The sequence below is a fragment of the Mirounga angustirostris genome, unplaced genomic scaffold, assembly GCF_029215605.1.
Source record: "Mirounga angustirostris isolate CCGP_5_RB_7025 unplaced genomic scaffold, mMirAng1.0.hap1 SCAF_2, whole genome shotgun sequence".
NCBI lineage: Eukaryota > Metazoa > Chordata > Mammalia > Carnivora > Phocidae > Mirounga > Mirounga angustirostris.
This window is the reverse complement of record NW_026991710.1, coordinates 97,997,046-98,010,437: the sequence shown is the minus strand read 5'-3', so window position 1 is coordinate 98,010,437 and position 13,392 is coordinate 97,997,046. Positions and strand designations below refer to the sequence as shown.

Here is a 13,392-nt window from a genome sequence, read left to right as displayed (position 1 = left end):
TGAAAACTAGGACGAATCTGACTCCTAATTATATTTGCTCTTATGCCATGAGTATCTTAACTGATAGCCTCAAAATCAAGCTATCTTTAAATGCTATAGAAATGTCTAATTAAAAGATGGTTTCAGAGATTAAAATAAATTTAGCAATAAGAAAACTGTAGCCCAAGCTGCTTTAAAATATGAAAAACCAAAACTTCAGTAAAATATAAGCCAGAGACAAGAATTTATATTTTTTATCTGGAGGAACCATTATGAAAAAATGAGTTTACTCACTCAAAAGGAGGCACATCTTTGAGGAAGTTACTAAACGGCACTACCTTCATTACTGGAAGTCTAACCTAATGACAGGAGACGGGGGACAATTAGGAATGGTATGTTAATATCTTTTTAATATTCAGATGGGAGCATGTTTATTAATAAAATAAGAGTACGGATCAAATTTTTAGCTCGTGTTTTGGAATATGCAAAGGTGTATGAAATTGAACTTCAGCTCCACTAGGAGGCATTATACACTAAAGTGTCTGAAACCTTTCAGAAAGGTTGGTCAATAATCTTTCAGAAAAGGCAATTTTTGGGGGAGAATTGACTTTGTAAATTTTAATTGCTGGAAACACAGGTGTAATCCTGACTCAATTGGATAAAGAAAAAAATCTCAGTGGAAAAAGGCAATAAAAATCCCTTAGTCATCATCTCTTATGGGTATTTCTTGGCCTCTTCTTGAGACACAGATAAGAAGCTTACTCCTGCCCTAAGCAGCCACTATGAACAGTTCTATTTGTGAGAAAATTGTATGTAGCACATTGTTTTCCTGAAATGTTTCCTTTTGGTGCCAGGTTCTCTCTTTTGAGGCCATAGGTGAAGTCTTCTTCACTTGATAGCAGTTTTCAGAGTTTAAAGCTACCACATATTCCTATTGTGGGTCCCTTCCAGGCCAAACCCTTCCAATTCCCAAAGCATGTCCTTGTAAACAGGATTTCCAGAGCCACTGTTACCCAAAATTAATACATGAAAATCCAGGGGTTTTTGTAAGATTTTATTTATTTGAGAGCGAGAGAGAGAACACGAGCAGGGGGAGTGGCAGACAGAGGGAGAAGCAGACTCCCCGCTGAGCAGGGAGCCCGATGCGGGACTCGATCCCAGGACCCTGAAATCATGACCTGAGCCAAAGGCAGACACTTAATGGACTGAGCCACCCAGGTGCCCCCATGAAAATCCAGTTTGTTTGTTTTTAAGATTTTATTTATTTGAGAGAGACAGAGGGCACGGGCAGGGTGGAGGGGCAGAAGGAGAGGGAGGAGGAGACTCCCCTCTGAGCAGGGAGCCCAACACAGGAATCGATCCCAGGACCCTGAGATCATGACCTGAGCCAAAGGCAGATGCTTAATGGACTGAGCCATCCAGGCGCCCCTGAAAATCCAGTTTTAACTCACATAAAGCAAAAGCAAAATGACTAGTTAAGGAAATAATCATTACAATAGTGACTACAGGTGGTCTCAAGAGTACATGAGTTGTGCAAAATCAGGGTGTACTTTTTTTGATAACATTAAAAAATTGTTACCTGTCATCTAAAACTCTTGCAATAAGGATTTTCAATTTTAAGATATTTTATGTAAGACTAGTTTCTTAAGTCCCTATTTTTCAAAGAGGTATTTCTCGAGTCCATGAAAAACTTTCTTTAAATATGTATTATTCATGTTTGAAAAATACTGTTTTAGGATATACCATGGGGTTTAGATTGTTACCCAATTAATGTTGTTTTAAGGGCCCAGTATTGCCTATTTGGAAAAAAGGCTTACATTATGAATTAGGGCAAAGCAGATTTAGCAGGTATGAATTTACAGCAATAACCTCTAGTGTGCAAAAAAAAAAAAAAGTCACGTTTTAAAAATCAACCTAATTGAACGTGAATGTCTATTTCACAGGACTGGCAGGGAAGCTCTACTATCTTTGGCTCACACTGATGACTAGCGTCAAGGCCCATACTTCCCTAGCCACTCAGCTATTTCCGAGTGAGGCCCTCTCTCCCTGAGGCAGTGTTAGTGGTCAGCAGCAGTGTCTGAAAACTCCTGAGTGCCCTGAGTGCCCCCCTGAGCCAATCCTCAACTATCCTGTCCTCTCTCAAGCAACCTATTCTTAGGTCCATTCTTACTTATAGGAAGGATGTAGTCTTTTCACTTAAGCTGTCATTAACAAGATGATATAGATGTAGTTAAACCGTTTTCCTTACTTTATGGGTTACCTTTGGTAGAAAGAAAATTTATAACCTGAGGATAGAATCAGGTGTCTTTAAAGTCAGATGAGAGAAAATTCATTCTATAAATCTTATAAGTGGTAAGGCAGTGGAAATTACTTTGTTGCCTCAGCCTCAAAAATAATGTTCTCGAGAGGGAAAAAAAAAATCCTTATTAGAGAAACACAGTCCTCTTACGTAGCCAAGAAAGCACTAGCAGGAGGGGAAAGAAGTGGAAAGAGAAGGATATTAAAAATCCTCTGGGCCTTACTTCCAATTACTAAGCAAGCAAAGGAGTAGGGGACTATTTATTAGGCACCTACTATGTGCCATACATTAGAAGCTGAGAAAGCACATTGCTGCCTTTTTATAAATGACAAAGACTACTTTCTGAGAGCACAAGCAGCAGGGTTGTAAGTCAGGACTAAATGAGTAGACAAAGGCAGGTACCTCTGGCAACTCTGCACTTGATTTGGGACAAGTGAAAGCAATCAGAAGTGGGAATATTCTCCAAAGAGGTTCTAATGCCATCTTGATCCAGTATCTTGTTAGCCTCATCTCACAGAGGAGATGGGATTTAAGATTCAGGAACTTAGCTGGCTGATAAACTTACATTTGTCCTTATATTCGCTTAAGTTTTGCTTTGGAATTATTTTTATAGACATGATATTCTTAATTATGATGATCCTGTATTCCCCCCTTATCTGTGGTTTTGCTTTCCATGGTTTCAGTTACTTGAGGTCAGTCATGGTCCCGAAGCAGATGATCCTCCTCTGACATATTGTCAGGTCAGTAGTAGCCTAACATTACATCACAACACCTCTATCACTCACCCCACTTCATCTCATCACATAGGCATTTTAACATCTCACATCATCACGAGAAGGGTGAGTATAGTTCGGTAAGGTATTTTGAGAAAGACCTCGTTCACATAACTTTTATTACCGTATATTGTCATAATTGTTCTATTACTTTTGTTCATTTCTTAGTATGCCTAATTTATAAACTGAACTTTATCACAGGAATGTATGTATAGGAAAAAACTTAGTATATATAGGGTTTGGTACTATCCCTGGTTTCAGGCATCCACTGAAGTCTTGGGACGTATACCCCATGGATAAGGGAGTACTACTATATGCTTAAAAATTTTTTTTCAGTAAGACATAACAGTAGAAAAGTAAACTATGATCTGGAGCTCCTATTTACCATGCACAGAAGCCCACCTTTTTGGACAAGGCCAAATAATCCATCCACCTGTGTAGTTTTTATGAATTATGACCAATATTATTACATTAAAAACCTCTCCTTTACTAAATATTAAAGTATGTGTCTACCCAGAAGTTGTCTTGAGAAGCATAAACCCATAAAATGACAGCAAATTCCATAAGACATTTAGGCAATTACCTTAGTATTTAACTTAACCAGTAACTTAACCAGCATAAACTACTAAACTGGCTATCTCTGAACAAAACTGATTTTTTGTCCTCTGCTTTAAGAAGACAAAACACTGAGAAACAAACTGAGAGTTCTAGAGGGGAGGGTGGTGGGGGGATGGGTTAGCCTGGTGATGGGTATTAAAGAGGGCACGTTCTGCATGGAGCACTGGGTGTTATACGCAAACAATGAATCATGGAACACTACATCAAAAACTAATGATGTAATGTATGGTGATTAACATAACAATAAAATTTAAAAAAGACAAAACAATAATGTAGTTACTCTTTTATGATCTTAACAACTGTAACTGTAAACTAAAAACTCGTACAGGTATGGGATTCTATAATAGGTGTGTTTTTTGACAACACAGGCCTAGACCTCTACATTTTCTCCACTGGACAAACAAATAGCGTGCAGTCGCGTCACTGTATGCCACTTTAAAGTATTAGTCCACATCTGCAATCTTTTATGAATGTTCCGAAGGACATCGACTACATCACATGCTTCCAAAGCTGATGGCTTCCTGTTCCAATTGAGTAACGTTTTTTTCCCCGTCTTTTAATAGATCTAGTCACTGGTGGTTAGAGACCAGAATTTAAAATATGCATGCAGGATTTAGCTAACCAAACTAATTTTAACAAAAGGAAATGTAGCAAAGGACACAAATTTATTTGCCAGCATCTAAAAATCTGGGAGATTTCACATGGATAGCTCAGACTTACCGTCTTCCCTGTGTGGTGACAACGAGGTGGAGCGGAGTAGTGATGTCCACCTTACCCTGGGGGTGAGCTCTCCTGTCCCCCTACCTTTCTCTCTAGTCTCCATGGGCCCGTGATCAAGTCAGTGGCTGTTTATTAAAGTGCTCTGTGCTACTCTGCCTTTCTTAGGGCTTGAAAAAACCCATTAAACTGGGAAAACAGATGAGATAAATGAAATATTCCCACGTTTAATATGCAACCGAAGAATGTCAAAAAAGATAATCACTCCACTATAAAACAGACTCATGGCTTGCTTCACCAGTTTATATTATATGCTTGATTCCTGTATGCGTTTTATATTGTTGACCTCTAGAGTCTCCATTATTTAGAATTATTTTTGGAAAACACCTACCTTATCCAATTTCACTATTAGCACCTCCAGACATAAAGACAAGAAGTGTAACATACACAAACTGATCATTTCAACATTTTGTCTAATCCTGGAAAGAGGGTTTGCTGGAAAAGAATTATCTAGATTAAATGAGGTAGTTTTCTCTGTGCACTACAGCTAGCAGTGTTTGTATCTGAGTAAAGGATAGAGGCCTTGCGAACAGGAACACTGTGGCTCTTCCAGAAAGGGAGTCTTCCATGGCTGGGAAGTCCTAGATTTACAGCTTTGGAACTGACTGACTACATATACTTGAGACGCAAGCTAAACTATCACCAAATATCAAAGACAGGATAATGCTTTTTTAAAAATCCTACATGGACCCCAAGATCATAGGATCGTTCTAAGAAAGGCCCTTCTTATAAGCAAAAGTTTGTTTTTAACAGCTCACAAAAATATAAGACACTTTTAGATCAAAAACTACTATTTAGAATGAGTCCCATGGGGCCATAATTCTGTCAAGGGAATAAAGATTAAACAAATCAGAAAAAATCTGGAACTAAACTTCAAAGACCAAATCTTACGTAGTTAAATTCAGGATGAAAGCGGTACAGGTTTTAAAATAAGCTGCTGAAACTAATCTGAAAGTTGTGATTTAGCAATTACAATGAGTAGGGAGTATTCTGGAAGACGTAAAAAGGAATCATTCCTAGGAACAGCCACGACACAGGATCTCAGCTTTGGATGGCACACTAACATGCAGGCATCCTGCCATGAAAACTCCATCAACTTAAAATCAGACTATGGCATGACACTTGCTCAGCTTTAGGACAGAGACAGACACGTAGTTTAAGTTTCCAGATTTATGGGCTGAGGACTCACAGGTGGCCCGCTGACTGACCTGAGCATCAGGAGAGTCCATGCTGCTGCAGCGGTGCGGACCCAGTCCAACTTTGGACATGTGACCTGGCCGCCATAACCAGACTCTCCTCCACGCTTGATCCCTGCTTCCCGGTTTGACACCTCTCACACTGTGCTGTTTCCCGGTGACCGTTCTACCCTTGGACTGACATCTCCATAATCCCTTGGTCTCATCTGGTTCAGTAGTGTTTGGGTATGATATTCCCCGCCACAAAATCTGTTCTAGATGACATCATCAACTCCTCCACAAAAGAACTGTGGTACTTCAGGCCTCCTCATCTCCATCCTTTGAAGGGAACTAAGTAACAGGGAGAACTGTTACCAGTGAAAATAAACATCAATATTTGGGCTGGAATACTTGGGATTGTAATTATGTACAACAGATATGCTGATCTTAGAACTTTTAAACTGAAAAATGTAAGGTTATTTCACAATTATTAGCTTCTATCCCCAATAAGGAATCTGTTAAGTGAAGCAACTATAAATTAACTTATTTGGGGTAATTCCTAGATAATTTTTTGAAAATGTAAGACAAGTAAATAAATATAAAGATGATCACAAGCCAGAAGAGGTCAGATTAGTGAGTTTTCACTGGAAACGTTTCCTCAATGAATAAAGATTCTGTCATAAAAATGATACCCCAACCTTTATTGAAAGTGAAGGGTAGCTGGGGCGCCTGGGTGGCTCAGTCGTTAAGCATCTGCCTTTGGCTCAGGTCATGATCCCGGGGTCCTGGGATCGAGCCCCATGTCCGGCTCCCTGCTTGGTGGGAAGCCTGCTTCTCCCTCTCCCACTCCCCCTGCTTGTGTTCCCTCTCTCGCTGTCTCTCTCTCTGTCAAATAAATAAATAAAATCTTTAAAAAAAAAAGAAAGTGAAGGGTAGCAAAACTAGTGAGTCAATGCCATCCTGTGCTATAAAAATTCCACATTACATTGTCAAAGAGAGAATTCTAGGCCTTGCATTTTCCCCACCACCTCCTTCCTTATTTGCTGTATTATAAATATGGTGGGCATAGGGCGCCTGGGTGGCTCAGTTGGTTGAGCGACTGCCTTTGGCTCAGGTCATGATCCTGGAGTCCCGGGATCGAGTCCCGCATCGGGCTCCCTGCTCGGCAGGGAGTCTGCTTCTCCCTCTGACCCTCCCCCCTCTCATGTGCTCTCTCTCAAATAAATAAATAAAATCTTTAAAAAAAAAAAAAAATATGGTGGGCATATTTAACTTTCAACCTACGAAGAAGCCATTCGTAACTCTCTGTAAGATGACATGATGATATACATCTCACAGGTAAGTAGGCCAGGTAAGCACTAAGAATGTTGCCTTCCCTTGGCTAGGCCAAGGGTGTGGACCACACTAGACAGTCTCGTTTATAGGACGGGGTCACTTCTAACTGGTATTTCTAAAGACCCACACTGGGCAATTAGAACATCTATCTTCTTTATTCTCATGTCAACTTTGACAAATACAGTTCTATCTCTAGATACTTTATAATTACTGAAGTTGCAAATACAGGATCATTTCTGTAAAAATTCTAACCAGCTGTGATTCGTATCTACATATCTACATCAAGAAAGGCATTAGTCAAATGCTATTTGTACTACAAAGTACCAACAGGTTGAGCAACTTAAATTCATCAGGCTTTTAAGGATCTCAACCCTATTTCTACAATGCAGCCCTTATCTTCAAACTGAGTCTTTAGTGCATACAATATAACCTTACTTTAGGTATAACAGAAGCCAATGAAAAGCTGAGAATGGCTACTAAAATGCATCACAGACCAAAACAAAAGTCTGATCTTAAGTCAGTCCTTTTTCATTTGGTAACAAAGGGAATTCCACTTAGAGAAAACAGACTCCCACATTTCAAAGGTTTAAAGTTTCATTAGAAAAATCGTACACAAAATAAAAAATATATTTTTCAAGAACAATAATGGTATTTCATTCATTAAATTCATTTATAACATGAGTTACAGTAGAGAAAGAGAAATGACAGCAGAAAGTTTTATACAACCAATCTATCTGCAAAACCACACTCTTAAAAACAACACACCATACGGTCTTAATAAAAGGCAACTGCAGTTCCATTTTCTAAGCTGTCTTAAGTTGAGGGTTTTCTGTAATTGGTTTTTATACTGTTTTCTCCATAACAAGTTTAAAGATGTCATTTCCTCATCACCAAATACTTTATTCTCCAAAATAACTGACAACCAGGTCTCTCTGTTGTTGCATTTCTTTTACTTTCCTAAGGAGTATAAAGCTGCTTTGAAGGTCAATCCAGGTTCAAGTCTATATCAAAGTTCTAGCACTTGGATATTTGTCTTCCTTTGCTTCTTAAGAAGTGTGATTCACAGTCATCTGTAGCTATGCAACTGAAATTATGATGAGCTTTTTCTCTCTTTTTAAGTCTGCCTACTAAATTCTACAACTCTTCCTCTCCCCACCGCTGGGAGCGCCAACCTCCCCTATCAGATTTAGATTTGGGAGGAGGTGATTTTGTTCAAATGCTCTCAATTTCTCAGTAGTAGTCAAATTGTATCTGAGCATAAGATTCTTTAAAAAGAAAAAAAAAGTCTCTTTTTATTGTTTCATCGAGAAAATGTTAAAGCTGTGACAGAAGTTAACCATCTGTCCCAACTCCATTCCATCAAGGCTCCCGAAGAGCCTTCCATGTGCTATGACAGCAGTGGCAGGATGCCTATTATCAACTGCTCCTGGCACGAGTACGACACTACAGATTGGGGCTTTTTCACTGTTCACTTAAACTATTTCTAAAAAGCAAAAGCCTCTGTAATTAGTTGGAATCTACCAGAATAAATTAGTCTCTGAAAGGAAGGTATTTGTTTCATTGTCAAGTTACATGCACATGACCAAAGGCAGGATGATCTGTTTTTCTGGCATAAAACTACACAATGTGTGTAACAACTAGGAGGGAGACTGGCTAAGATATTCCTGCAGCTTCGAGAACTTAAAGCAAAGCGCAAGCTGGAATTGAGTACCAAACAAAGTCCCCCAAGTGGAATTCAAACTACAGTGAAGAAGGTATAAAGGGCATTAGCAGGTCAGTGTCTTAAAGAGTTACCGAGGTGGAAAGCCGCCTCTGTGTGCGCCTCCACGGCCGCCCCTAAAGCCACCTCTTTCGCCTCGGAAGTTAGAGCGATTCCTTTCTCGGCCGCGGCCCGCTGAAGTTCCACCTCTTCCTCCGCCCCTGGGAGCTCCGCCTCCCCGATCAGACTTGGATTTGGGAGGAGGGGATTTTGGTCGGAGTCTCTCAATTTCTTCTGTACATCCAGTCAAGTAGGAATTAGGAGCACTAAAGTAGGATGCGTATGTTTCTGCATTATAGTTGCTATTTGTAAGAGTTGGTCCAACTGTAAGCCAGCCTGAAATAGAGGGAAAGAAAGATTATCTTTTTTTCCCCCCGCCATTTCTCTTACTGATCCTTTAGGAGCTACTTCAAATCTCTAATGCATTTTTAAAGCTGCCCCTACCAAAAAATAAATAAATAAATAAAAAATAAAAAAATAAAGATGCCCCTATCACTCATCCAATATTTATCTTTTTTATGCAACACATGGCATTTAATGATGGTTATACAGATTTCATATGTATAGATCTTATTTCACCTGCATGATTGTACCTTTTGTAAAATATCTTCCTCATTCTCTCCATCCGCATTTCACATTCTGTGAGAGTAGCACTTAGAAAAAAAAAAATTACAGACTACACTGAGTTTGGGCTCAGTGAAAATTTAATAAATTTTATTAACCTTCCTACTTGTGGAAATAATACCACTGTTTTCTGATTAAAATCCTGGAATCAACTTTTGCCTCTGTTCTTCCCAACCACAACATTAACCCAGCTGACAGGTGCTAGAAATTCAACCAGTACCATGTTGCTCCTATTCATTCCCATTTTTCCATGTCTACTGTCACCCTCAAACGTGAGCCTTTATTTTCCTACTAGGCCAGCCCCCTACACATGTCACAGACACACATACATATTGTAAAGCTCTCCCAGCCTCTCCTCCCTCTGAAAGTGGAAAGCCTAAAATAAACTTATTAAAATATGTCACTTCTCGGCCTAACCTTCTAGGGCTCTCCACAAAGCACAGATTCATATATATGGTATCTAATGTCTTTTAGGATGAAACTTGAACTAACTTTCCAATCACATTTTTCATTAATGTTTTTCATGACAACTTCATTTGAGTAAAAAAATGAATCACTATAGTAACTGTTTCCATATAAACCTCCCCTCTGAAAATAAAAACAAACACATCATAATGTAAAAAAAACCCCCAAAACCCACAAAACCCCACCTCTGTGCCCATTCTATCCATCCTTTCAACCTGTTGAAAACTACATCCTTCAACATACAAATCAAATATACATCTTAAATGAAATAAAAATAATTTCTCAGAATTTTCATCACATGTTGTGCCTGTATAGGGACAAAGGTAGTCTTGTCAGCTACATTGCTAGACAGCTTGTAATGAGGATGATTTCTGATTAACTGTATCTGGAATGGGAAAAACTACAAAGTAACTGTAAGTGCCCAATAAAGACTGATTTTTCAATTATTTACTTTTCTGTTTATTATTTTACATAATTTCATGAAATTTGAGACCATGAGTTTCTACAACTGAAATATTTTCAAGTTACTCTGCTCACCAAAGCATACAGAAGTAGCTGATGGGCAGGGAGAGAGAAGAGGCGTGGATTATGTTATACACACAAGTTAAGGCAACTTTAAGGATTACTTTTTTTAGAATGAAAATCAGTTTCTTCTAAATTCTTAGGTACTTGTATGGCCAATTATTCTATTATAAATTCTTTAACTTTTCTTACATTTTATAAAATTTAGGTTGTTTAAAACAAGATTCTGGCTCTTTTCACCTTTAAACTGGATTTTTAACATGCTAAGGCAGGGACTGATTTTATATATCATGAATAAAGCAATGCTACTTTTACATTTTGAGAAAGCAATAAAAGAAATAGAATATACTGACATTTCAATGACACTCTGTACATGAAAGTTGTGCCCTCTAAGAAAAAATCTTTGTCCATAACAGTCTAATTATTTTCTACTCATTTTTTTTTCAAAGTAGTAAATTCACATTACATTGTTTTCGTAAAAAGTTAAAATTTTGAAAAGACAACACCACTATACATGTAAGCAAACAAGCTAGGTATTTTAGTTTCTAATAAAGCCAAGATCTGTATTTCACAAATGTATGGTTATTTTCTGCAGAATTATTTAATCATTCACTTATGCATTTCTTCAACACGTTATTTACTGAATGATCTGAATGCTGGGTAGAAAGAAGTGAATAAGACAATCTTTGCCTTCCATGAGACTGCATGCTGGAGAAACTGACTAAAACATATGCCCAAATGAACCTGCAATTCATCTAATGATAAGTGTCATGAAGAAAAAGAAAATGGAGTAAGGGGAAAGACAGTGTTGGAAGGAGGAAGGAGGGGAGTGGAACAGGAAGGTGGCCACTTTAGACAGAGTTGTGAGAAAAGGTCAGGTATATGAATGAAAGCAGAGGACCATGAAAAGATAAGAATGAGCTTGGCATATCTGAAGTACAGCAAGAGGAATCAAACACATCATAAGAATTTTATTTTACACAGCAGTGTGTACTATTTCTTGACACCTATATGCCCAGGGGTGATAAAGTTTTTCAAAGATTTTTTAAGGTCCTACCTGGTCGAATTGTACTATCTCTTCCAAACAGATGAAGGCGTCTTCTACCAAGGCAAAAATGTTCAATTATATGAAAAATTTCAACAGGCTTTTCTATATTGCCAATTTCAGGTTCTTCCGTGATAATCAAGTCAATGTCAACATTAGCATGAATGAAGTCCCCATCTGTGCTACGCTTAACAGTTCCTTTGATCCCCATAAGGCAGTGTTCCTAAATAAAAGTAAGAGCAGACCAATTAATCTCTTCATCAGCAGTCATATTTCCTAACATTTTACATTTCTGATGTCCCCAATTCCAAAACAAACTTCATTTCTCCAAATCTTTAGAAAAATAGTTCTATGGGCAAAAACACAATAGGAAAGAAAACCTGGATCTCTGGATGTGGGAAGACTGCCAGGGAAGCTAGACATGACAGTATTAAATTTGGGGCCATGACGTTTTAGATCTGTGTCAATGACCACAGAGTCTTTTCCTCTGCAACCAGTTACAGAAACATGACACTTGACCTTGGAATCTTAAAATGATGTTATACTGGGGGCTTCATATATGATCCAAGATCAAAACAATATACAAGATGTAAGGTTTTTTGTATGGAGAGGGACTTTAATCATGTATACAGACTTCTAATTACTCAACCTAAGAAAATGGGAAAATCAAACAATTTTTTGTTTGTTTTTTTGATCTTCTCTAATTAACCTAAATGGCAGGCGTATGGGTTAAATAAATTTAATCTCTCAGCTGACTCCATGAACCACTATTGCAAGGGTAACGTAGGTTCCCTTCAAAAGAATTTTCCAGTCTCGGGAAGACTTAATAAGAAAGACTCTCCCACTAGTCGCTCCCTAAAGAGTGAAAGACTGGAGGACAAACTTTTAAAGCCTGATAGTAACAGAGCAGTTGCATGGAGCAGAGTACGAACCTTGTGTAGGTCCTTAGGATTCTTACATAGGAAAAAGAGAAGGAAATAAGTATGCCTCTAAGCCAACCAGCTGTGAGAGTGTTGCTGCCATCTCTTTTTTTTGGACCCAGAGAAAAGGAAAAAATCTGGAGGGGTCAGAGGGACCAAAAGTCCATACTGACTTAGAATTACAGCAGTTTAGAACACACAAGAATACATATTACCTTCTCTAGCACAGTGAATGTTGATCTAACATAGTACATAAAATATTTTAAAATTAAACTGGATGTACTACTATAACGTTCAATGCCATTTGTACAAATCTAAGAAAAGAACCTTTCTACCAAAATTAAACAGTATACAGTCATTTGGAAAAGCTTGAGGGAAAGTAATGAAAATAAAGAAAACAAAACAATAAAGGCAATACCTTTGTTCTCTGGAAGACAGCTTTTGGATCTAAAGTCTTAGTCTTTCCAGGATTGTTTTTATTGGTTTTAATCCAACAAATATCTTCACATCTTCTGTAACCCCATTTGCGTAAACACTAGAAATGAAAGAATTAAAAAAAGAAATCCTTAGCCAAAAGAAATAAACAATACTTAAAATAACCAACCAGCATTAAAAAACTTCCTAGAGGTTTGAGACACTAAATTCCAAGATGTCACAGTAATTTTTTAGTTCAGAAATAGAAAAAAAGAAATACCAGTCTTTAAATAGACAGCCATTATACAGAATGCATAGATACATTCTGGATATTAACATAATCTATAAAGTTAAATATCAAAACAAAGAATTACATTAATACTCCAATTTTTTTTTTTTTAAAGATTTTATTTATTTATTTGACAGACAGAGACACAGCGAGAGATGGAACACAAGCAGGGGAGAGGGAGAAGCAGGCTCCCCGCTGAACAGGGAGCCCGATGTGGGACTTGATCCCAGGACCCCAGGATCATGACCTGAGCCGGAGGGAGTCGCTTAACCAACTGAGCCACCCAGGCGCCCTCCAATTCTTTAATACTACCTTCCACTGTCACCAATAGAAAGTGGGTTTTAAATCATAAAACACTCAGCCCCTCTTTAATCATAAAATTCAACAGATAATTTGAT

The 13,392-nt window shown here is 38.1% G+C and overlaps 1 protein-coding gene across 2 annotated transcripts in view; it reads right to left on the bottom strand.

Annotated features, from left to right (window-relative positions):
• METTL14 (methyltransferase 14, N6-adenosine-methyltransferase non-catalytic subunit) overlaps positions 1-13,392 on the bottom strand; it is a 43,937-nt gene that overhangs the window by 8,908 nt on the left and 21,637 nt on the right. The window contains exons 9-11 of one of the 2 annotated variants that reach the window (XM_045870233.3): positions 12,710-12,826; positions 11,384-11,594; positions 8,751-9,051 (exon numbers count right to left, since the gene is read on the bottom strand). In XM_045870233.3, the coding sequence (XP_045726189.1) occupies positions 8,751-9,051; positions 11,384-11,594; positions 12,710-12,826 (629 nt within the window). Of the gene's footprint in view, positions 1-5,380; positions 9,052-11,383; positions 11,595-12,709; positions 12,827-13,392 lie in introns of those variants that run through there. The other variant, XM_045870234.2, reaches the window with a different exon arrangement.